This window comes from Hippoglossus hippoglossus, chromosome 24 (assembly GCF_009819705.1).
Source record: "Hippoglossus hippoglossus isolate fHipHip1 chromosome 24, fHipHip1.pri, whole genome shotgun sequence".
In the NCBI taxonomy this organism is placed as follows: Eukaryota; Metazoa; Chordata; class Actinopteri; order Pleuronectiformes; family Pleuronectidae; genus Hippoglossus; species Hippoglossus hippoglossus.
This window is the reverse complement of record NC_047174.1, coordinates 9506582-9532301: the sequence shown is the minus strand read 5'-3', so window position 1 is coordinate 9532301 and position 25720 is coordinate 9506582. Positions and strand designations below refer to the sequence as shown.

Here is a 25720-nt window from a genome sequence, read left to right as displayed (position 1 = left end):
ATTGAAATGATGTCTCAGCCTGAACCATAAACATATATATATTTGTACATACATACATTTTTATATATATAAATTTGTCTTATCTAGTGCTTATATTCTATTAGCTCACGATTTCATGTATATTTCATTTGCACAATGCCATTAGGACAGTTAGTGTCATACAGGTTAATGTGTGAAAAGATGCTAAAAAATACTAACATTTTCCATTTTGTGCAATTGTTCGATAAACGATTTACCATTAAGAGACTCATGATGATGATTTTTGGACTGCTTTAGAGATGTGTTATTCTGATGCATGGAGGCTGTAGGTTGGGTAAATAGTAGATAAGGTTCCGGTAATGTTGGGGGTCAGGTTAGGATTCATTAGACTGTGGCTGGGTTACAAAGTTAAAGTAAGTGTAAACACACTTTGATACAACACAATTGGCTACAAAGTCTTGTTGATATTATAGGATGTGCTGTAGTTTGTGGTTTTATTAACTCGTATTGCATTCAACTGAAAGTTGTTTTTCTCTATTCTTGTATTCTTGTTCAGTTTACTTGAAATACTTCTTCCACTGATAGTTTCTTTTTTTATGCTGACCTGTGTGGATTCTTTAGATTTAGATACCGAAAACAGTTCATCATCCGAAGTTCAATTTATACGAACAGTGCAGAGTTTATCCGTTACTGCTGGTATCACTTGTAGTTTGAATACAAACCAGATAAAGATCCAAAACCTTATCTGAGTTACTCAAAGTTTGAGGGTGAAACCGGTGTGCTATTTGGGTGAAGGGAGTAAAAAGCTGGACCCCTGACTTCCCTTGCTACTGACCCTTTGTTTACTGTCCAGGAGGTCTCCAGGAACTGAGATTACATTGTTCGTATTTGAAAAGCAGAACACATTGTAGATATATTGATTGACTGATACAAGACATTTATATTTTGAATATTTTATTTATCCTTTTTCCGTATTTTTTCAGATACAGTCCTTTTGCATAACAGGAAAAAAATATGAGTTGATATTAGATCTATAAATATTCCACGAGTACTCATGATACGAGCGCTCTGAAATTCATATTCCTAAATGAACATTAAACAATTAATACATTGCAACAGAAAAAAAAAATTACATTTGAACAGGAGCTAGAGTCAGTGATTTGTATCCTGTAGTTTAAGGACTTCAGCTGAAAAGTCTCTTTGAATTTTCATAATAATATATTTAGATTCTTTTCAGCCAGAGATATTAAGATGATAAAATAAATTATCAAAAATATTTGTTTCCTCTTGATTCTATACTTTCAAATGATTATTTAAGAGAGCACTTGGTTTAAACTTAAAATTACTAAACAATGTTGCGGTACAAGATTTGTAGAAAAAGAAGAAGGCAACACGATGATGCTGACGACAGATGTGGAAAAACTGTGATAAATCAACAGAGGGAAAAGTTGTTCCATATTTACATAGAGAACACAAACTACCCTGACACCATGGAAACATAAATACTTAAAGTAATCTATTACTTCCAGGCTGTTTTGTAATTTAACACAGCAGCAAATGAGAAGTGATATGAGTTAACACTGATTCTATTCTTTGATTTCAATCAAATAATGTAAATGTAAAACAGATTCTGCTCAATGATGAATATAATCATTACAGTACATCTGATAGATTATTTGTTTGAAATGTTCCAGTTAACACTTACATGTGCCGACCACAGGAGGTTCTTAAGTTTATCATCCTGACAACAAATCCCATGAAAAAGTCCCAAACAAACAATGAGGCTCAATCAAGCCCGTTGATTCTCAATGAAGATGTAAATCTTAAAATAAGGATCACAAATATATACTTTTATTTAAAAGAGAAAACCTATTTCCTACAACACTCAGACACTGCAGTTTTTTATCCGATAACACTCAAACTGGAATAAATAGCTTATTTGTTTGGGACTATTTTGATTATTTTTGGATTAACACATGTTAAGTGTATTTACAGCAGCAAAAAGGCAAATGTGACATTGAATCAAAACGCTGAGTTGCTGAAATTCTTTGCTGAATCAGGCTGAAAATGCACAATGTCCCACTTCCCTCCCACAGACACTCATTATAAAATCAGAAAATTTGAAGAAAGTTTAATATTGAAAAAAATGAGAAGAAAAAAAACAGGTTGAAGCATGCAGGAAATGTTGGCAACCAAAGCATAAAAACTACGACTGAAAATCGGCAGTAGAAGAAAAATCATCAAGAATCAGGAGGACTATAGTGGGACTGCTGTGTCAGAACTAGATTCGAAAAAAAGTGCTGCAGAAAAATAAAACCTGCTTATGTATCTACAATAATTACATCACTGTTTTCACCAAGTTGTTAAATAATGGCCCAATAAACAGACGATAAGGATAATTCTTACGTCAGACTTCTGTAGCTCTTGCAGTTGGTCAGATGTTCTCAACTGACCTTGAAATAAATAGCAACAAAAAAACATGAATATACAAACTAGAGTGGTTGTTTTAATGTGATGAATAAAAATTTCAGCAAGTTCAGCAAGGTCGCTCACTGATGAGTTTTTAATAGTTTTTGGATTAAGTAATTACTTTCTTGTTAGTAAGATACATTCATAATTGATTATGGTCTTTTCATGGGGTTTGTTGATAATAACAAAAGAGAAAAATATAGAACAAAACCAAATGACTTTGAACAGTTATCGTCATGTAACCAAGTGTTGTTTGCCTTTAGTGTGTGGGTGAACACGTCAGCAGCACATCGACAGTTGGAACACAACACTCAGGCAAGGTTTAGGATCCTAAAGAGGAGAGGCACCACACAGGCACAGTTAAACCCGACAACACTGTAGACGATGTAACGGTACGGCAGCTCCACTTTCATGTGCTGCCTCGCCTGTCTCACATCATCCGACGGCAGCCCAAACAGGCGACATAAGAAGGGAATAGTCACTGCTTTCATAACCATCCTCGTGACCAGGAGGACGGCGACTCCAAGGAGGAAGCGCAGCAGCGAGCAGACCACCAGGCCGGCGCTGATTGACGGTAACGTTAGAGGAAGTGAGGAGAGTGGCACATCCAGCAGCAGCCCCAGCTGATAGTTCACATGGGTTGCCAGAGCGATTCCCACCCCGGTGCCCAGGGCCTGAGCCGTATCTCCCCGAGAGGTGCTCCAGGAATCCAGGGAGAACGCCACAAGTCCCAGGCTCACGTGTGAGACGATAACCACAAGCGGAGCGTAGTGGTCCATCATGTAGAAGGTGTCAATCTTGTCCAAAATGGGATGGAAGAAGGCGAGAATGAGGAGGCTGTACAGGAAGCCAGTGATCACCTCCTGTAACAGAAGAATGGCATTGAAATTAAATCAACATAAAGTATTTTTAATGGGGTTATATCCATATTGTTGATACACTCACAGTCCTACAATGCAACATAATGTATTCTCACTAAAGTACAGTATGATCATTCTGAAAGTAATCAAGGTACTCCACCAAATATCTTTTTTTTAAAAAGCCATTGCCGTTTCTGCCCTGTAGGTGACGCTATACAACAGTTTTCACCCAGACATTTAATTGAAGGGGGAGAGTAGTGCTAGTAGTAAACACCTGTAAAACCAGGCGAGCTGCAGACGGAAGAACACGTGTTACTGTTGCAGGATGCAGCATTAATATTTACAAGCATCTGCTGCCCGGACACAGGATCTAATCTAACTTTATCTACTCCTGTCAGTGTTTATAGGCTCTGATTACTGCTAATTTTCCATGAATCACACACACACAGACAGGTTTCTGTGCACAGTGTTATCATAGTCTATGTTATGAATGATTATGTATTCTATTTTAAATGTGTAAAAAAGGTTAATAAATATGCTTAATGAAAAATATTTTTGGGGGTTTTCCTTTTATTGCAAATATTATTTTTCCATACATAGTGAGCTTGAAAATTCGAACTACGGGTGGGGATATGCTTTTTTTTTTTTAATCTCCAGCTTGAAGTTGTATACAGTAAAAAATAAACAAAGCAAACTAAATTTACTTATAGTTATGTAAACAATGAAAAACTACTGACAAGAATTTGTTTTTGCATTTCATAGAATCCTAATTCTAACAACTGGTCGGACGACTCCTCTAACAGAAGGCATCTATCCAGCTACAGATATTTCAAATATGCACATGTCAGTTTGAAAGACTGAGATGCCTGTTGCTATGGTAGAAGGTATTCTAGATGAATACAGACTAAAGTTCATCAGTGCCAGTATACTGGAGTCAGGCCAGCATTTACAATCATCTGAGGTGCAGATATTTTTACATAATATGGGATCAGTGACTCCAGAAGTTCAAGGCCATGTATTTTGTTTACAAGCCGACCAAGTGAGTGTGGTTACTAATCGGTGAAGGGGCCTATGGGTGTCACTGGAGGACAAGTGTACAAGTGGGACAGCGTCTCTATAAATCCTCCACTTAATTCACATTTCAGTGAGGGATTATTTATTTGCTATTGCTTATTTAATATGCTTACCAGGATAGAATGCATCCCCATGTAGACTCTGCTCACACACACCAGGACGCTCCAGCTTAGAGCCACACACAAGCCAAACAGGAAGGTATACTGCGGGAGAGAGCATGACAAACAAAAGAAAATAAAAAGCTATTAGAAAAGTGTCTGAAGAGGAGGCTTTGAGAGATACAAGAAAACTCAGATCAGAGTTTCCTGGAAGACCTGAAGTTCAGGTCTGAGCGCACACAGATGTGTCCTCAGACCACGATTGGAGGTGCTCTGAGGACACATTCTTTTAACTCTGGGAAATCCAATTCGTCCTGGGCCACATATGAAGGACAGCTGATGTCCTCTGACCCATTGTAAAGACTGTTTTTACCCCTAATATCCTGTTGACTATTACTAGAATACGACTACAGCACCACTGGCCCTTACAATGTAATTTCCGGTGGAAATATTAGGTTTGAAAGAAAAAAACCTTGGTACATAGTCCATTAGGAAGAGATTTCACTGATATCTTTTGTTGAAGGATCCAGACAAAGGTCAGTGTATGAGCAGGGTGTCTTTGTGCACCATTTAGCTAATCCTCTGAATCGGACTCCTGCTATGGGGGCCATTTATGGTCTGCACCTTATCTTCTGTAACCTTCTGTAACCACTTTCTCTTAAAAGTGCCAGTTCCTCATCCTTCAGACGACGACACAGAGGGAGTTCAGGCTCTTCAGCTGCCGGCATTCAGACAGAAAACAGCAACATTGTTAAAACTTTTGAGGGGCTTAGCTCTTCCTGGTCATGACCCCTTTGTCTCTTTCCACCACAACGACCCCTGCCCTCTGTCTGCGACGCCCTTTTTGTCTGCCTCTGCTCATAGTTTGTTTTTCTCTAACAACTCGTGCTTCATTGTATGAGGTCAGTCTTTCCTCTTTTTTCTTAGCAGTGGGGGACAGGCCATGGCCGTCGCTGCAAAATGTATGTAGCGGAAACCCTGGAGTTGTTAGTCATCTACCACATCCCTTTGTTATCGCTGGAGAATGGTCTGCCTGTACCATTTATTATTCTGCTACAGGGGAAACAAATGCTTTGGGTTGTTTGCATTTCTTTAACCAATCACAATTGGTTTGGTGGAGCTAAAGCCAGGATGCAGAGATGGCCCTGCAAAAATAATCTCTCATCTGATGTTTTCATCAACGTGTGTTCTATCCTTTTAGCATCATATTTCAACATTTCACAAAGTGAGGATTTGTCATTTATAATCAGTCTGGTGTTGGGATGCAGGCAGCACATCTTCTTACTGGTTATCGGCAGTTTATCTCTATGCTGGTGGTAGAACAACAGGTGAACAGCGGGTGAACAGGTTTTGTTGCTTCAAGCTCTCAGACATGGCTGAAACAACTTCTTTCACAATTCTTCTTTCTTGGCCCTTCAGCAAACAGAAACCTTCCAGTTCCCCTTTACTTCCATTTTAACTGTAATTCGTCTTCCCTCTCCCTTCCCTTATTGTCGGACAATGCGCAACACTGACTCTTTGTTTATTTAATAAACAAAGCCACATTTCAATTCCTCACTTGTACTTTTCCGGCACGCCCTGTCATGTCTGAACTCTCTGCTTCCACAGAGAGATGTTTGCTGCCAACAGCTGCAAACATCAGCTGTAACATAGCTGTGAATGGGTGTAAGCTCCTCTTATTGTTCAGCCTGAGCTTTGAGCCTCATACAAGACTGGGCACTGGGGATTAAAGGGGGATTTAAGGGCAGTCTGTTTTTTTTTTCCATTCCTTGTGCCAATGCTGATCCACTGACCCCATAAACTGTATATAAAGATGGATGATGCATACTTCCTCAATATCCAGAAATTAAGCCAAACTATCCCCAATACGAATGCCGCGACCATGGGATGGAGCCGCGGCAGCGTGGTCCCATCGATACACATGCTCGACCCATTGTGAGCCAGTCTCAGCTGTCAATCATGATGTTTCCCCCTCATTTCTATGACAACAAATAAGTTATTAAAACCGAACTTACAAGATCAATGTGACAAGAACTATCTAAAATGATAGAAACCATCTTTGGGAAAAATGGACTTGTACTAGGAGACAAGGTTTATGACCTATACTGCGACTAGCTTCCCTTTTTCGGGAGCAGTCATGTCATCAATCTTTATTCAGCATATGGTCCAAACTGATTTATGCTAGGTGGAAAATGTATCTGTTAGTAGAACATGACAGCAACCATCTTTGAGAAAAATGTATTTGAAGTGTACTTTGACAATTTTGTTTGAAACCATCGAGACATTTTGGGTTCACTTTTGGGGAGAGGTCCTGTCATCTTACATCTTTAAATACGGTCTATGACTTTGTTTATATTTTAAAAAGGTCTGGCCCCCTGAATTATGGTCCTTTAAAATTTAGATTTTAACAAACTGGATGTTTAAGGAAACTGGCTCTTGGGGCCTTTACATATCTGGGACCTTGTGGCATCTGACTTGCCTGGGGTTTACCTCTTTTGTGGACCCCTGTTGGAGACCCAGCCTTGGAACATCTACTCCACCTCTCAAGCAGGACATTTCAGTTCAGAAATCTATTATCAACTACACTTGACATGAGGTCTCCAGTGCTCACCTGCCACCGTCCATATGTCAGCATGAAGAGACAGAAGGGGATGGCCGTCCCCGTCATGGCGTGTGTGGAGGGCATGCTGTACTCGGAGTTGTAGAAGACCTCCACCTTCACCACGGGCGGGGAGGCCGGCCGGGACCAGCGGACCATGTCCTTGGTGGACTGACCCACGAACAGGTTCCAGGCCCAGACCACGATGAGTCTCCGGCTGACCAGGGCGTCGATGTTCCAGAAGACGAAGGGGAAGAAGACGATGAAGAACATCTCGTTGCCCAGCTCGGTGCCGAACGTGAACAGGTAGAAGAGGAACTTGTTGTGGATCAGGAACTCTTGACCCACGTCTCCGGTCAGGGAGTTCCTCCGGAGGGGTTTAGCGACATTAGCCGCTGATGGTGATGAAGATGATGAAGAACCGTCGGGCTCGGCGGTCGTGTCCCCCTGCACCCCGTTGAGCTGCGGTGCGGAGGCGTCCCCGGCCGCTCCGTTCCCGACCTCCGAGCCGTGGAGCCGCTTCCTCAGCCCGGGACAGTCCGTCCCCGGGGGTCCGCTGCCCGGCTTGTCCGTGAACGTGCCTTTGACGCCGCAGATATTTTGAAACCTCGCCACATGACAGGGCTCCTGGAGGTAACGGCAAACCCGCACAAACGACTTCACCGCGTCGTTCGCCATGACTTCGGAGCAGCGGTCAATTCAAAACACACAACAACTCTGCGCAAAGATGGAGTTCGTGTCCATCCGCCGGGGCTCGTTAGGAAGAGGCGCAGCTCGGCGGCCGTTTCATTCCTCTTCAACACCGGAGTCAACCAAAACAGCGGTTACACTCGACCTCTACCTGGCGACCGCATCCAGAACACACACGCAGCGCGCAGCTTCCAAAGTCCGCCACAGTTAACCATTAGTTCGCGGTGGATCCTGAAATACGCAGCAGCAGCAGCGTCCGCCTGCGTCAGGCCGTTACTCCTGCTGCTGCTACTTCTTCTGCGCCTCATTGATCTGTGCGTCAATGTACCAAAGGTCTGAGCACTCCCCCCTGCTGGACATGCCATACATTACACTTATTTATGATAAATATAGAATTAATGCAAAATCAATGCATTCATTCTATTCATTCAATCAATTTAGTAGAACAAATTCTTTATTTATCTATTTATTAGATTCATAATCTTGTATTTGGCCTTTATTTTTATCTTTAGATATTTTTCTCATTATGCTCTATCTATCCATCTATCCATCTATCCATCTATCTATCTATCTATCTATCTATCTATCTATCTATCTATCTTCCTACCTACCTACCTACTTGTCCATGTTCGCCCATCCATCTATTAATGCTTTAGTTTTTATTATTTAAACCACTCCAGAAGTTATAGTATGAACATGGAGTATTTAGACGGTTCAGATGTTTTCTTTACATTAAGGTTTTGTGGGTAAGCCAAGATGATCATCTTATTTGATAGGAAAAACTCTTTCTTTGATTTTTGTGGTTTGGAAGAAATACACATATGATGGACACGTATATCTTTATGTCAAAATAACTCAGGGCTAGTCTGGGTGCATGTTCATGTTAATGCGTGTGTATTTTTAGTGCATTTGAGTCCCTCCCAGTGAAACTGTTGGCCCATCCTTGTCCCTTTAGTTATAAAGTCAAATATTACCTATTATTGTATTGTCATTTATATATTATGTAAAAATGATATTAAACTGGAGCTAATTTAACGACTTTCTGCTCTGTTGGGTAGTGCAGTGTATTTCATAACATGACATTTCAAATAGAATTGACAAATCTTTATTGACACTTGTTTTAATTGTAAATCTTTGTCGTTTATATTTTTCTAAATATTTTATGTCATGACATCATTCTGAGCTACGCATAGTAAAAAGGAACCGGAAGTATAGGCCCACACCATAATATATGTTAATAAAAATGTAACTTAGATAAACAACATTTATGTTAAAACAAAAATTTAACAGGAATTGGAAGTCAGTCCATCGATGCAGGCATGAGAAGCAGTGAAAACACCGGAAATCAAATATGTTTCCTTCAAAATAAAAGTACCATTATGCCATTATACAAATAAAGGTGCATGTATTGTTCTTAGTATTGGCGTTTGGAGAGGATTAACGCAATTTACCTCAGACTAGAATACATCAAATGGCCAGGTTTGGATAGGTGTCATTTTCTTACACTTAAAAAAAGGCCACATTCAACAAAGAGGCTTTTATTTCTTTAAACCCTTGCTCGGATATACTCGTTATAATGGTTGACTTGACAGCATTGGTACTCGCTCAGACGCTCTGATGGGACCGTAGTTAACATCAGCACCACCACCGAGCTGCAACGGGTCTCTGTGCCCTGATCCCTCATCATGCATGGGGGCAAGAGAGGACTGGTGGCTCCGCAGAACACTTTCCTGGAGAACATTGTCCGGCGCTCCAGCGGTGAGTTTTATTCTGAGAGGGAAAGATGCATGAATGTAGATGTGACAGGTTCCACACTGCAGGGCTGCAGGATGCTGAAGTAAAACTATAATGTTAATTATATATATATATATATATATATATATATATAAGGGAAAGAAACACAGTATATACTAATAAGTCATTGTAATTTCCCTTTTTTTTGATACAGCTACTTTAACTAACAATGCAAATGACAATTCATATTATTTGTACTGATGGATTATACAATAGGCTATGTATCAGTCCAATTCCCCAGGATTCATTGGATAAAATAATATATATTCCTAAAATGATGCTGTCCACAGAAACAAGTGCTGAAAGGACTTAAGTAAAAATCAGGACAAGGTCAATTTCATGTCTACGAGAAGCATTTTATTTTTATTTTTAGGAGTTGTATAGTGTGATTTCTTTATTGTGATTTGATATGTATAAGACTTAGTTGGACCTACCCCATTAGGTCGTATAATGTTTCGTTGTGATATTCTCCTTGCAAAACAGGCAATAATCAATTTTTCAGATTGACTGTTTGTCTGCATGGGTTTCAACATGGATGGCATCCTCATGCATGAGAGTGAATACGTGTGACACTGGAGTTTTTTTTTTAGAACAAATACTGATGTGTCAGCAGTGCTGATCAGTATAATGAAAGTATGTGAAGTAATCATTCTTCCTAATAATGTTTAAGAGCAGCTTTGGTCTCTGGCATCGATCCTTCAGGCTCTCGTTTGAAGACAAACATGCAGACGCTTTAACTTTGACAGCTTCAGTATCATTTAGGAGGAAATGTCCTCAGCCGTTCCTCTGGAGACTGCGGCTCCCTGCAGACTGTTATAAAGCTGCTGTAAAACTTTGCCGCTGCTCATCAATATTTCATTGACATTAAGGCTGGAACATAAACATTTTATCAACAACTATTTCTGCCTGCTGACTCGTCTGATTACCAATGCTCTTTTAAATATTAATGGCTTTTTGCCCCTTGTTTACATTATAATTGTAGGGACTCAACAGTAACTTAAATAATTGCACTGAATATTTCAGGTACAACATAGTTTTTTTTAAAGTTATGAGCCAACAGTAAAAGTATTCCAATGTCAATGAAGTTGCATAGCTCCAGTTTTCTAAATTTCACTGACAGAACACCGAATCTTAATGGACAGGTGCTGGGGTGTTGTGAGCTTTTGTTTCAGACGTCTGTGTTTTTCTGCGTTTTCCTGCAGAAACCAGTTTCCTGCTGGGAAATGCACAGATCCTGGAGTGGCCGGTCGTCTACAGCAACGATGGATTCTGCAAGCTGTCAGGTTACCACAGAGCTGAGGTCATGCACAGGAGCAGCACATGCAAGTAAGACGAGGTTTTGTATGAGTATGAGACCTGAATGTGAAGGTTCATGTAGATGGTTCATAGGTGGTTTAATCTGCAAAAGAGAAGCCCAGTAGTAAAATAATAATAATTTTAAATATGTGTAATAGCACAGTTGTCTGTCTTCTGTCTTTCTTTCTACAGCAGTTGATGCAAAATGTTTCCTTTTACCTCTCACTTTCTATCTCTCTCTTATTTCTTAGTTTCATGTATGGTGACCTAACTGATAAAATGACAATAGACAAAATCAGACAAACCTTTGACAACTACGAGTCCAATTTCTTTGAGGTGCTGCTCTACACAAAGAACAGTGAGTATCACATTTTTTTAATGAAATGATTAAATGCATTTTAAAACTACAGAATAAATAATATTTTCATTCTCATGTTCCTTGTTTCCTACAGGAACACCAATATGGCTTTACATGCAGGTGGCACCGATCAGAAATGAGAAGGACAAGGTGGTGCTTTTCCTCTGCACCTTCAGGGACATTACACTTTTTAAACAGCCCATCGAAGATGAGTCAACAAGAGGTGAGTTTATAATCTAGACTTTATTCACAGAAATTTATTCTGAAACCATAATATCTCATCCTGAATATGAATGCTGCCATTTTGCACATTCAGAGCCAGACTCTGTGCAGCAGTGATTGGGGGGTGGAGCCAAAGACGCAAGGTCCTGCTGATATACACGCTCGACCAATCACGAGTCATACTCAGCTGTCAATCATGATGTTTAACCCTGTTTTTATAGCATCAAATAACTTAAACCAATCATCAGTGTGATAACAACTTCCTAAAATGACAGAAACCATCTTTGAAAAAAATCTACCTCACATATTAGCAGTTTTAGTTTGGTCCATGTCCCATCCGTTAACATAGATTTTTGACCTCTACTGCAGCCAGCCACCAGGGGGCCAAGATACTTTGGCTTCACCGTTGGGGAGTTGTCCTGTCATCCCTCATTATATAACGTCTATATGTCTGAAACGTTTGTACTTGCTTCTTCTGAAATACATTGAAGTTGCAGTGCAGCCAAACATCTCAGACACACACGAGTGGCTGTGACTTAACACACGTCTGTTTCCTGGTATGTAACATACAACTGTCCAGGTGTTGTGTGTGCGGGTCAGTGAACACTTGTGTCTCTGTGGGTCCACACGGTGCAGTGTCCCTAGGGAACACGCGTGCTTCTGTGTGTTTTACATACATGAGGCAGACCACATGGGGATGTTAACTGTTTGAAAATACTGTTTGTACTCAGGGGAAATGAAGAGACGCGAGTCCCCCATAACACAAGCATGTGCCAGCTGGCTGAGTACTGCTGGCTACTGGCTTTACAGTACAAAGATGCACCATGAATACAGCATGAAGCATTTATGTGCTGCTTCTCACACAGCTCACAGCTTCTTTATCTTTGGGACACAACATGACCACAACATAGAGTAAAGTCTGGATTTAGAAGCCTGCAGGGATGATATGTTCAAGTACAACTGAATATGTTGGGGAAATGACATAAGAGGGTCGCTTGTAAATGCAATGTTATGAAATCTAATTTTTACATCAGTAAAATCAGTTTTTCCACATGTTAACTTCTCATTGGTGACATATTTACAGTTTTTCATGAAGAAAAAGAACAATTATTTAAATATTAAAAAGTGACTGGTCTGTATAGTTCACTGCCACTGTAAAAAATATTTTGTTAAATTAAAATGTGGTAAAATCTGTATGAAATTTGTATTCGTATAAGCGTGGGTATGGACACAATGTTGTGAAATGCGCGATGAAATAAAAAAAGTATCTGTCTTTATTGGTCTCCAAGTAGGTTGGACGAAGTTCGCCCGACTGACGCGGGCACTGACCAACAACCGCAACCTGGTGCAGCAGTTAGCACCAATAAGCAAGACGGAGGTCAGCCACAAGCCGTCCAGACTGGCTGAGGTGAGGCACACGCTCAGTGATGAAAGGTTTCTCAATTTAAGGGACAAATCCACAAAAAATATTTGTGCAATTGAATTCCTTGTATTTAAACCAGCCAAGCAAATAAATATGATAGTAATCTTGTTTTGGTATGAGTCGCTGGAAGTCAAATGTCCCATCCTTCCACCAAGTTTGATGGAAATCAGTCAAGTAGTTTTTGTGTAATTTTATATGGCAAAACTGTTTACATGCTTCTTCTCTCACGATGGTCCCTGTCACTGAAAGGCTCTCCAGCTGGGATCCGACATTCTCCCTCAGTACAAACAAGAGGCCCCCAAGACGCCGCCGCACATCATCCTCCACTACTGCACCTTCAAGACCACCTGGGACTGGGTCATCCTCATCCTCACCTTCTACACGGCCATCATGGTGCCCTACAACGTCTCCTTCAAGACCAAGCAGAACAACCTGGCCTGGCTGGTGCTCGACAGCGTCGTGGATGTCATCTTCCTGATCGACATCGTACTGAACTTCCACACCACCTTCGTGGGCCCCGCCGGAGAGGTGATCTCGGACGCCAAGCTGATACGGATGAATTACCTGAAGACGTGGTTCGTCATCGACCTGCTGTCCTGTCTGCCCTACGATATCATCAACGCCTTTGAAAATGTAGATGAGGTGAGGGGATTTTTACGACCGTCACTCAATTTGCAGGATGATTTTCTGACAAATTTATTTATTGTTTTCTGCTGTCAACTTTAAAATCTGATCTGCTTGATTGTCTCTGTGAAGGATGCTATAACATCGACATCATCTCCTGCAAGTCACCTACGCGAGTCTTCAAATTTCCACAGAAATACCACACGGATAGAAGATTCTCTTCTTCCAGTAAGGAAATACACATTTTCCTTTAAAAGAGCTGTTGAAACAGGATCATTTCTTTTCTTATTGAGAGTCGGATGAGAAGATTGACACCATTCTGGAATACATGTATGTGTATATGATGCTACAGCCAGAAGACCGCTGGAAACAGACCAGATTACAAAGACTTTGAGCTTTTTTTATATTTTATTTTATTGTAAAAGTGTAAATACAACAATTAGTTGTTTTATCAGGGATTGTTTGCAGGATTATTATTTATCCTTCATGTTCTCCCGGGCTTTTGAGTGTCCTCAAACTGGCTTTATCCACGTCATATTTTATTCTATCTCATATATTTTTTATTCTATTTTACGCTAGTCTATGTTATCTTATTTTTTTCTTGTATTTTGTATTATGTCCTCTTTTGTCGTACAGCATTTTGGTCAACCGTGGTAGTTTGTAAATGTACAATATAAAATAGATTATATATTATTTTGTTCTCATCTTTCCCTCCTGTGTTGCTGTGCAGGGCCTCAGCAGCCTCTTCAGCTCCCTGAAGGTGATCCGCCTGCTCCGTCTGGGCCGAGTTGCCCGCAAGCTGGACCACTACCTGGAGTACGGAGCAGCTGTCCTGGTTCTGCTGGTGTGTGTGTTCGGCCTGGTGGCCCACTGGTTGGCCTGCATCTGGTACAGCATAGGGGACTACGAGGTCATCGACGAGACCACCAACACCATCAAGAATGACAGCTGGCTCTGCCAGCTGGCCCTCAGCATAGGAACCCCTTACCACTACAACACCAGCGGCACGGGCCAATGGGAGGGAGGCCCCAACAAGGACACGCTGTACATTTCCTCTCTTTACTTCACCATGACCAGTCTCACCACCATCGGATTTGGAAACATCGCTCCAACCACAGACGGCGAGAAGATCTTCTCCGTGGCCATGATGATGGTGGGCTGTAAGTACTCGGGTCACAGAATTTCTAATCTTCTGGATACGTCTTAAGCTCCATTATTTTTCAGCTGATGTGGTTCATTATCTTTGAGAGCAGTAAAACCCAATAGGTCTGATATTACATAACAAACAGTATCATTACTGTTCTTAGTGTCAGTGGTGGTTAATGGAGCAGTAAGAGGAGATGCCATCATAAAGACACTGAAATCACACATGCATCTAATGCACATTCAAACATGTCTTCTATCACATGATCACACACGTTTACACAGTTTCCAGTTCACACAATCCTTCCTGTGTTTTTGACAAATAACACAAACTAAATGTATCCAGTGGGATGAATTTAGTTTGTGTCATCAACAGGGAAATGTATGTATTCCCCCATTTTCCAAATGGAAAAGGTTTCCCATGTAGTAAATCCATGAAAACATTTTGGACCACGACAGTAAAGTCTACTTTGTGGATTTGTCTTTCAGATGATTAGCCAGCCAAGCTAACCAGCTACTTCCATGTGATAGTGTAACAGTCTTAACCTGCCAATGAGGAGTGGTGATCCACCAGTATATAGTGGCAGTATATAGGGAACATCAACATGTCGTTTATTAGTGCAATATGTCCGAAGAACAGCTGTACAGCAATAACCACTTTTCAAACAAAGCCTTTATCATTCAGTACTGTTTTCCTTCTCATTCATTCATCCGTTCATCACATGCCAGAGGAACCTTGCAGGAGCCCAAACAATCTGGATGCATTTAGTCGCACGTGAGACGAGACATCGGGCTCCACGTGGCCATCGAGCAGCAAAGCAAAGCAACATACGCTGACGGAAGCTGCACAGGTTCACGAGAAGCTGCACAGTCAAACTTAACACAACGCATATCTGGTTGTTACACATACATGTGGTGTAGCAGATTACATAACTACTAATAATGCACCAGCACAAAATGCCAGATTAAACACATATAGACAAATACTCTCACACATGGAGGTATATATATAAAGTTATAATGCATTCCAGCACAGGTTGATGTGAAGAGTTAATTCCTGGACACTGAAATGATGATGAATCACTCAGAGCCAGATTTGTATCCATGAATTATTCTCCTCAGTGTTTGGCTTTATAATTCTCTCTCCACTCCGGTCGTGTAATTCACATTTAGCTGCAGTGTCAGTGCTCGAGCCGCTGGGGGAGAGTTTAGAGACTCGGCTTTTGTCGATAATAAAAAGTGACATGTTTGTCGCCCGGCCTGCTCTGTGAGTGTCTGCGTGAAGGGTGGTCATTATCGCCACCCTTTAATAAAAGATAACGGTCGATGTGTCAATTCCCTTCCGTGGATTTTGATTTGAAATATACGTAAGCTTGTTTATACATTATGTGAATCACAGCGTGGTATTTTTTTACATCTTTCACGTTGAATGGCTTTAATTTCAGATCCAGTCGCAGGTTTTAATTGAAAATTGTAGGAACATTTTGTTTAATATGATCTGATGCAATGTAATGTACCTCAGCATGTTGTGAATGCCATATATCAAAATTTACATTAAACTTCTTTTAATTTAGGGCGTAGTGAACATTTAATTCACCTTATCTTTCCTACCTCAAAGATTTCATTCACAAAAAGAAGTCTATTCACCGTGAAATATTGAATTGTGTGAATTTATTATACATAAAAATACGTCAGATCAACTTGATCTAAAGGCCTTCACATAAATAGAAATATCTGCTTTTACGCAGGTGTCATCTCTCCCTGCAGTTACAGTCATAGCTTCACCTTCAGCGTCACTTTGCTCACACTTCGCCTTCGTGCACTAACCTTTGGCCTGCTCCTCCAAAACAGCCTGTAAAGTGATGCAATAAAAACAGTGAGGGAAACACAATCTGACAGCCACGCTTCAAGGTTTGTTCTTCCAAAAGAGAAACACCCATTGCTCTGGTGGCGCCTCGATCACGAAGACCACTCAGTCACACTGAAGTGTCGGCCTGGATTACGGCCGATAAATCTCCTGCTACAGATACAGTAATTATGTGGGAGGCCAGAGGAGGAGAGGGGAGGCAGGGTTTGCCTGCAGGCTCCAGTGTTGTAAATGAACAATGAGCCATCACGTTGGATAAGTATCCTAACCTCTGTGATCCGGCGGTGGCGACTGGAGACGACTCGTTCCTCTTGAGCGGGTAAAACCTCACGATGAGAGGAGCTGACGGACTCTTTGAGGTCACTGCAGCGCTGTACAGCAGTGCTCTCACTAAGGAAATGTACATTATCAGTTATATTATAAAGTCTTAGCCCAACCCTTACTATGTAAATATGAGTGTGTTTATGTGCTCTTTAAAACAGAACCAGTTATTCAACTGTGTATTTTTATATTAAAGCATGTGCTGCAGTTTTATCTTAATGAAATCCATCAGTGAAACATTAGTGCTCCACTCTAAAACCTATTTTTAAAAACTATAGTAAATTCATCAATTAGTTTTTCTAGTTTTAGGCCTATAATAAGATGAAGCAGGTTTTTAATTTGCATCTAAAATAAATTGTGGCATTTCTGTGGCATTTTTGTGCCATAAGGGGTTTTATTCCTTTGAAAACCCCTTAAACTGCAAACAAAAATGCATTAATATTTTACAATCCATTAATTCATCCATTATTTATTTCAATGTTTAGTGTGAATATTGAATTAAAGTTACAAATTAATGGGTACATGTAATGTTCTTTTGTAAATCTTAAGAGGATTTTTTCCTGTAAAAAACTCAATAAAATATGCATATGATTCATTAAAAAGCTTAATTCTGTATGTAATCATCATGAGTTAATTTACTCAAATCTGAGAAAAGTGATCTACAAATCATATACTTATCATAATTTTATTTTACTTGAAGACTTTTCAGAACTAAAATCACAAAAACAAACATGTTGCTGAATAAATCGTATCTGCTTGTCAGTTTGTTATTGACGCTGCTTTTTCTCTTCCCTGACGACTGACGTTACTCTTTGTCTTCTGTCTCAGCGCTGCTGTACGCCACCATCTTCGGAAACGTCACCACCATCTTCCAGCAGATGTACACCAACACCAACCGTTACCACGAGATGCTCAACAACGTGCGTGACTTCCTCAAACTTTACCAGGTTCCCAAAGGTCTGAGCGAGCGAGTCATGGACTTCATCGTCTCCACGTGGGCCATGTCCAAGGGCATCGACACAGATAGGGTCAGTAGTAGTATCAGTTACTGTTTGTAGCAGTAGTAGTTATTCATTAAGGGTCTCAGCATTAAGTAGCAATCTCAAAGTGTAATAAACCAAAATGTGCCTGATTCCATTCAGGCACACATGTTTAATTTTTCAGGTCCAAAGATGAACTAGCTTTGCTTTGTCACAGTCAGAAAGTCAGAATGCTATCATTTTTAACGGTCTCATAAACGTGCATGGGCTGGTTGGAAGGGGGACGTGGTGAGATGATCAGTGAGGAGCCTCAAAGGTCAAAACTGAAGATTGCGTGCACTCGTTGACCCTCAAGGTTCATGGACACTCTGCAGGACCTTGTGGTCACACAGCTCCAGAGTGGCAGTACACTTCAAGAGAAATTTGATGATGTGATAAGAACTATGTCAAATATCTGATACCATCTTTGAGAAAAACTTATTTGAGGTTTACTTTGACTTTTTAAGTTTCCATGTCCCGTCCACTGACATGGAGGAGGCTGGGCTTATGATCTATTCTGCGGCCAGCCAACAGGTGGTGGTCAAGATGCTTTGGCTTCACTTTTAACAGTCTATGGACTTACCATGCAGCTTTATTTTTAAATGTTGTGAATTATATTGTTATCGTGTGATAATTGAGCTGCAATCAGATACTGATGTTATAGCTCCACTTGTTGGCTTTACAAAATGACAATGTTTTCTAACATTAAGTTAGTTCCATGTTTCTACTGTAGTTGTTTTAAACCCTATATCTCCCTCTCCCTCTCAGGTTCTCTCGATTTGTCCCAAAGACATGCGGGCGGACATCTGCGTCCACCTGAACAGACAGGTTTTCAACGACCACCCGGCGTTCCGTCTGGCCAGCGACGGCTGCCTGCGCTCGCTCGCGGTGGAGTTTCAGACCACACACTGCGCACCCGGAGACCTCATCTTCCACATCGGCGAGAGTGTGGACACCCTCTGCTTCGTGGTGTCAGGTTCACTCGAAGTCATCCAGGACGATGAGGTCATCGCTATACTAGGTAATCCAACGCAATATTATGCAATAGAGCAGTAGAGCTGAGCTGGCTGAGATAAAACTGGAGCAAAGGTTGTGTTAGTGCAAAAACCTTTATGATTAGGTCCAGTGTCAAACAGATATAGGATGTCCTTCAACTTTCAACTTTAACTCGAAAAGATTTTTGTCCCATATCTCAATATTTTTCAGCACTTATCCAGTATCATGTTCTGAAATAAATCTTAACTTTTATCTCACACACGAGTTGTTCATGAGAATGGCAGATCTAGGGTTTTTATAAATCAGGGGCCATATGGGAGCTACATCCGTGCTCTGATTCAGTTAGGCTCTATAGCTCTAAGCAAAGCCACAATCACTGAATATATTTTTGAAAATCCATGTTCGAGCACATTTTGTACTTCATAACGCAAAGAAAGAAAAAAGATTCTTAATACATAGTCATATTTATTGTTAGTTTTGTTTGTAGATTCCAGCTGTGGCCAGTGCCCCCCTGGTCCCACCCCTGGATCTGCCCCTGATGACAATTTTTTATTCATGTGCTAAACAAAGTCATAACGTCCCATCCAGGTAAAGGTGACGTGTTCGGAGATGCCTTCTGGAAGGAATCCACGCTTGCCCGTGCTTGTGCGAACGTTCGAGCTCTGACTTACTGCGACCTGCACGTCATCCGGAGAGACGCTCTGGTGAGGGTGCTGGAGTTCTACACGGCGTTCGCCAACTCCTTCTCCCGCAACCTCATACTCAGCTGCAACCTACGAAAACGGGTAAAAACGAAAGAAACTCTCAAGTCACAGCTGATGTTCCTCTCTCTTGTTTAGTTTGTCCTCATATGAGACTCTTCTACTTAGTTATGAGTAAGAACAACACAAGCAAAATAAATAGATAGTAGACACGTATTAAAGTACTTTGAATGTGTCGATGCAGAAAATATCATGTTATTTTAATGGCTGAGTGTGAAAACCATTCATGGACCCCCTGACAATGTACCTCAGGCCCCTGGGTGACCGCGTACCCACATTTGAGAACCACTGGCCTGGAGACACCAGATGTGTCAGGCTGGATATTTGGGAAATGCGTGTAAAATTATGCGTAAACATGGAGAATATTGCAGCTATAAAAACATGGAGTCTTGTGTTTTGAATATTTCACTCAGACTAAACATCATAGTGCTTCAATTAAGACTTAATTAAGAGACTGAAAACTCTTCTTCTGTTTGCCAAGGAGATGATGTTTTCACTTTGTTAGTAGGATAACACAAAAACTACAAAACCACATTTCCACCAAACTTGGCGGAGGGATGGGACCTGGGCCTGAGAAGAAGCCTGTAAAATGTAACTTTGCAACATCTGCCATTTTTCGCCAACATTTAATTAATTTGTCAGGGGAAAAATACACAACACCTGTGTGTAGAAATTCTACATATTTATTGAGCAAATATACAATTTGGTGTGGCTCAAATAAAAATCTGAAGCAAGCAGATTTTAATATTTTTATAGAGGGAAGTAGTGTTTTTTTCAGCCATATGTTAGTTAGTTTATTCCTTTTCAGCAGATACACTTGTAAGAGTAAAATATATGTTACAGTGGTTTTCATACTCACTATTTAGGACAAATAAATCCTTTAAACCACTTCTTTTTATTTATTTATATTTCCACTATAAGATCTAGACAATCGTGCAGTTTCGGCCTTGAATATTCTATTGTAGTTCTAGTTGAATATTCTATGACAGTGCTGAAAAACAAAAAGGGGATTAAAAAGCTTCATTTAAATGGATATATTTGAGTTAATCTGATGAAAGCCTTTCAAATTAATGTAAAATGGTGTTGCATATTTTAGCCTATTTGCCAACACTGAGGAGACAAACCACAAATGTTCAGTGTAAAAAAAAAGTCTGCAAAAGTTTTTCTGAGAACTATAAGAATCAAATCAATATTTGATGGAGCTTTTCCCGGCTATACATATTAACCCCATTAAGGCATTGAGATCTATTGCATTCCACTCTCCAAAGTAAGTTGCTCATATATATTGCTGTAATAGTATCCTATGGGAACGACATTACATCAATTCTTAATGGATATTCCCTTTAAAGTCAGTCTGGCTTCATCTGTTGTGCTCTTTGTTCTCATATGAAATATCTCTGAGGTATAGATTTGAATCATGAGGCCTTTATCTAGTAAAACGTACAGGTTTATGAAGGAAATAAACATATATATATATATATATATACATTTAGAGTGTGTTTACAGAACACTTGGTTTTCTCTGCTCTATAAATATTTGATAGTATTTAAAATAAGCATATACTTTTAAATTCCCCTCTGAGTTGTCTCGCAGTTACAGTCCAAGAGGTCTTGTGCAATCACACACACACACCACACACACAGTAAACACACGTCTCTGTGAGGCAGCTAAACAATTTCAGAACAAATTGTGGCACCATGCTCAAATATTTATGGCTTTTACTTAAAATGTATTAAATGAAAAGAAAGCCATCTATTATTCATTTGAGCAGCATTAGAGACTTGGCACGCCTGCACAGGTTTAAGTTCTAAACTCGGACGTCTGTACTGTTTTAACGTCACTTCACTTGCTTTTCCCCGAATGTGCATCAAATGTGCTTTGTTAGACATGTCTAAAGTGTCCGAGATGAATTCAACCTCAGCTGCATTTGCTTCAAACTGCTTTATTTTAGATTTTGACACTGTTCAAGACCTTATGGACATTAACTGTCGTGCTCATGGGCCCGTCAGCTTTCAACATAACATCTAAATCACTTTCATATGAATCCACACATGAGTTGAGTGATGATGTATATTTTAGAATCTAAAATATGTCACAAAAGAAGTCAGGTCAAATCCTATTTATTTATGAGGAACATTTCAAAAAAGCAGGAGTTGAAAAGTGCTTTACAATCATAGCAAACTAGAATGTTACTCAGTCATGCGCCCTCGTTCCTCTTATGAAAACCCTTTTAAATTCACCAAATTTGGATTTTTATTTGGATAGGCACCAAATTGGACAAACTCATAAATTTCAGTCCCTCTGCTTTTTTGAATTATGAAAATCGGTTGAGTGGTTTTTGCATAATCCTGCTAAATAACAAACAAACACAGACGAAAACAGAACCTCCTTGGTGGAGGTAATGAATGAGCAATACACAAGAATAAATGGTAAGATGATAAAATAATAATAATCAATGATCAATGCAAGAGAAATTGAAGGTTTAAGAGAAACAGAACAGATTAAAATGTAGTTAAGTACAAAGAATTTATTTATTGCTCTGAAAGTCACAATTTATTCAACAACACAGATTCGAAATGTTTCTGCGAAGTCTGAGTAGGAACAGAAAAGTGAGACTCTGAGAAGTTGTGACTTTTCTTTCACTCCATCAGACGTCAGAAACCATTGTGGCGTGGACGTTGCTCCATTATTGCATTATTGCTCCATTAACTGTTTCCCCAGTGCATTGCTGCTTTCACCATCTTTAATATTTCAGCATACACTGCAGCAGGTCTGGATGCCTATCCCTGCTTCAAAGCTGCATTAAATAAATGCATTCTGTTACATCTAAGTACAGCACAATGTGTAGCATGTGTAAAGCTTTGCAGTGGGACTCAAATCCCAGTCCTCATGCACAGATTCTCCCTCTTGCAGATCATCTTCAGGAAGATTGCGGATGTGAAGAGGGAGCAGGAGCGTCAGAGAAGCGAGGTGACGCTCTCCATCCCCGAGGACCACCCGGTGCGAAAGCTGTTCCAGAGGTTCAGGCAGCAGAGAGATTCTCAGACGCCGGGAGAGTCTCTTGCGTACCTTGAACACAACTGTGTGCAGGTGGAGCTGCAGCGCCACCACCACTCCGACTCAAACTCCTACACACAGTGTCCGACTGTATCCTCGCAGCACCAGGAGTACAGCTCCATCGTGCAGAGTAATCCGCCCTGCACAGGAGGAGAAGAGGGTGCTGGCAAGGCTGCGACTCCACAAGCATTTGTCCAGACTGAAAAGTCAGAACATAGCGGCACACAAGAGGCAGTGGAGACTGTATCGAGGCCTTGTGCTGAGATTAAACTCTGTCAGGTGGGTAACAGCCCTGCACGAGGCGGTGGTGCAGGGGGAGAGGCAGGTGGTGTATGTGGTGTTACCAGCAGCAGAGGTGCAAGGGGGTGGGCAAAGTTTAAAAACGCCACCTCTGCCGCACCAGCACCTCCTGCCGTCGAGCAAGAAAAGCAGACGCAGAAACCGGAGGAGTGGCCCAAAGGTTTGCAGTCGTCAGAACAGTTAACAGCTGCCAGGATTTCCGAGGAAGGTGGAGACACGGGCACCACAGAGGGGGGCAATAGTGCAGGAGAAGCAGGCGAAGAAACGAGCGCCCTGCACAAAACTGACTCTTGCGACAGTGGGATTACAAAGAGCGACCTGCGCATCGACCGAGCAGGAGACTCGAGAAACTCCTTTGAGCGAAGCCCGATGGAAAAGAGCCCTATGGAGAGAAATCCATTCGAGCACAGCCTGTGCGTGGACGGCGAGGTCTCCCTGAAGCACTCGTTTGTGCAGCCGGCGTCCGAACAAACGCTCCTGCAGGCGACGCTGCACGAGGCCAAGCAGGAGCTGAAGGGAGACATTCAGATCCTGAGCGGCCGGCTGTCGGTCCTCGAGTCTCAGGTGAGCGAGATCCTCAGGCTGCTGTCAGTAAAAAGGAGACTCTCACTGCCGCCGACCTCGTCTCCGAAGGCAAGAGTCAAAGCTCAAGACTCAGTCGCTGCCTCCAGGTCAGTCACACGCAAAACGGATGATGGGCCTTTTTGATTTCAACGATTAAAACGCCACAAACTGGTTCTGTATGTGACGCTGATGCATGTCCTGCTGGACTCTGGCCTGCCAAAGAAATTTCTTGAATTGAAGGAGACATATTTTGCTTTTTCAGTGTTTCTTTCTTTCCTCTAGTTGTTACACGGGTTGTTTGTGTGTGCAAAAGTTGGTGTGCGGTTGACCAATCACCGCAGAGTGGGCTTTACCGGGAGGGGGGGGGGGGGGGGGCAGGATGTAAAAACACATTTTTCAGACAGAGGCTGAAAAGAGGAGCTGCAGCAATAGATAGTCTGAGGAAAGTGATGTGTTTCCCAAACATTAGAGCATGTAAACCTTTTCAAGTAACAACCCAAATTAAAATGATAGATCTGGATATGGAAAACACATAATATGTCTCCTTGAAACACTTGACTGCATGCAGAAATCCCTTTCATGTTACTGTAGCACTTCAAAACCCCAGGGATTTTTCTAACTTTTTTGACTTATGAGGTACTTTGATGATCGTGTGTATGTTATATTTCAGGAGCAACTAATGGAAAACTACTCAAATTAAACACTCACTGTTATTACTAGGACATTAGTCCATCGTTTTCATCACGACCTAAAGCAACGTATCACACGTGTGAGACTCTGGTGAAGCCTGACAGGGAATGAAGTAAATATATGAAGTAGCTGAGGTCAAGTTGCGTTTTTAAATATGTTTTTTTTTGTGTTTCTTTTTTGTAAATTTGTCATTTTCATGATTCCTGAACTTTTTGTCTTAACTCTCAAGAAAGCAGGACCAGCTCTGGCTTTTTTATTATCCTTGACGGACTGGAGGTGAAACGCCCTGTATGTTAAATAAAGAAAGAACAGGGTTTCTGATTGCTCATCCTCACTGGAGTAACAGAGGTGACTGTCTTTCTATAACTCAGTTGTCAGGTAATTAAACATGTGCCTTACAATATGACGCCTCATTGAGTGTTGTAGTGACGAGACAAACAGAATATGAAATGATACAAGTGGAGGATAATGAAACTATTTATTTTTATTTATACATTTATTTTCTACTATACATTGTGTTTGAGCTTCATTTCCATGCATGTTAAACAGAAATGCAATAATGACACTTCATTTATTTATAGATTTTTGTTTGTTCATTGTCATAATTTTATTATTTTGTGATATGAATATATCAGCAGGTAATGCAGAAAACTTACTGTATATTCCTTCATGTAATTTTGCCTCTTGCTCAGGTTGATTTCTTCTAATATTCTTCTTAATTTCAGTATTGGGATTTTATATTTGCCTGTTTGTTGAATGAGGATTCAAATCCTGTTTTGGGATCAACTCAGATTAGAAATAATGGGTCACTATGCACACGTAGCTATGCAAATATAAATGAACTTGCACTGCATTTGGTGATAAAAAACATTTGCATTAATTTATTCTCTTTGGATGAAAAAAAACTTTTCTGTGTGGCTGCAAACCAGCAACTGTAAAGGATGTAAGCATGTGACTGTTATCTGATGCAATGTATTTATTTGACCTTCCACACATACCTGACCCTGCATGCATCCAGGGACCCTGACAACGGTGACGTGAATAATGAAACTGATGCCTGATCACAGTCTGGTGTTTGGTCTCCTCTGTAATGCAGCACAAACGTCCGTCCCTGTGTAAATTAGAAGCTTTGAAAAATGCAACGTGAAAACCTTTTAATCTCTCGTGTTTTTTGTTTGAAGCAGAGTTTTTTGGGGCATTAACGGTTGTAAGTGAGGTCACTTCTCTACTTATTGTGTGGGATAATTTCTTTCTTCTGAATTATGAAAAAAAATCCATGTGACTACCCACCAGGCCAAGGAGGTTATGGTTTAAATGCTTTTTGGATGGGCCAAGGAAGACTCCATAAAGTTTTGGCATAGATCCAGACAAAGTGATGGATCACTGTCATTAACATTGCGTGAGAGGCTAACTTTTAAGATTTCTCTTGGAATTAAAGAAGAAGAAAAAAATTGGGGGTCTGAGTGGACTGCTGGGTTTTTATTGAGTGCCATACTAGTTTAATAATGTTTTTGAT

General features: G+C 40.7%; 2 protein-coding genes across 2 annotated transcripts; one reads left to right on the top strand and one right to left on the bottom strand.

The window, feature by feature from the left end:
• Positions 1-916: 916 nt before the first annotated feature.
• Positions 917-8075, bottom strand: LOC117758166 (sphingosine-1-phosphate phosphatase 1-like). The gene is made up of 3 exons (XM_034579595.1): positions 7092-8075; positions 4496-4585; positions 917-3311 (listed from the first exon to the last, which is right to left on the bottom strand). The coding sequence occupies exons 1-3, from the start codon at positions 7755-7757 to the stop codon at positions 2760-2762; spliced, it is 1308 nt and encodes a 435-aa protein (XP_034435486.1). The 5' UTR covers positions 7758-8075; the 3' UTR covers positions 917-2759.
• A 1251-nt stretch (positions 8076-9326) lies between these two features.
• LOC117758593 (potassium voltage-gated channel subfamily H member 5-like) lies at positions 9327-25412 on the top strand. Its single transcript, XM_034580393.1, has 12 exons — positions 9327-9527; positions 10766-10889; positions 11111-11217; positions 11312-11440; positions 12729-12847; positions 13112-13504; positions 13619-13714; positions 14217-14646; positions 17646-17845; positions 18605-18857; positions 19421-19617; positions 22507-25412. The coding sequence occupies exons 1-12, from the start codon at positions 9455-9457 to the stop codon at positions 23656-23658; spliced, it is 3273 nt and encodes a 1090-aa protein (XP_034436284.1). The 5' UTR covers positions 9327-9454; the 3' UTR covers positions 23659-25412.
• The last annotated feature ends 308 nt before the right edge of the window (positions 25413-25720 follow it).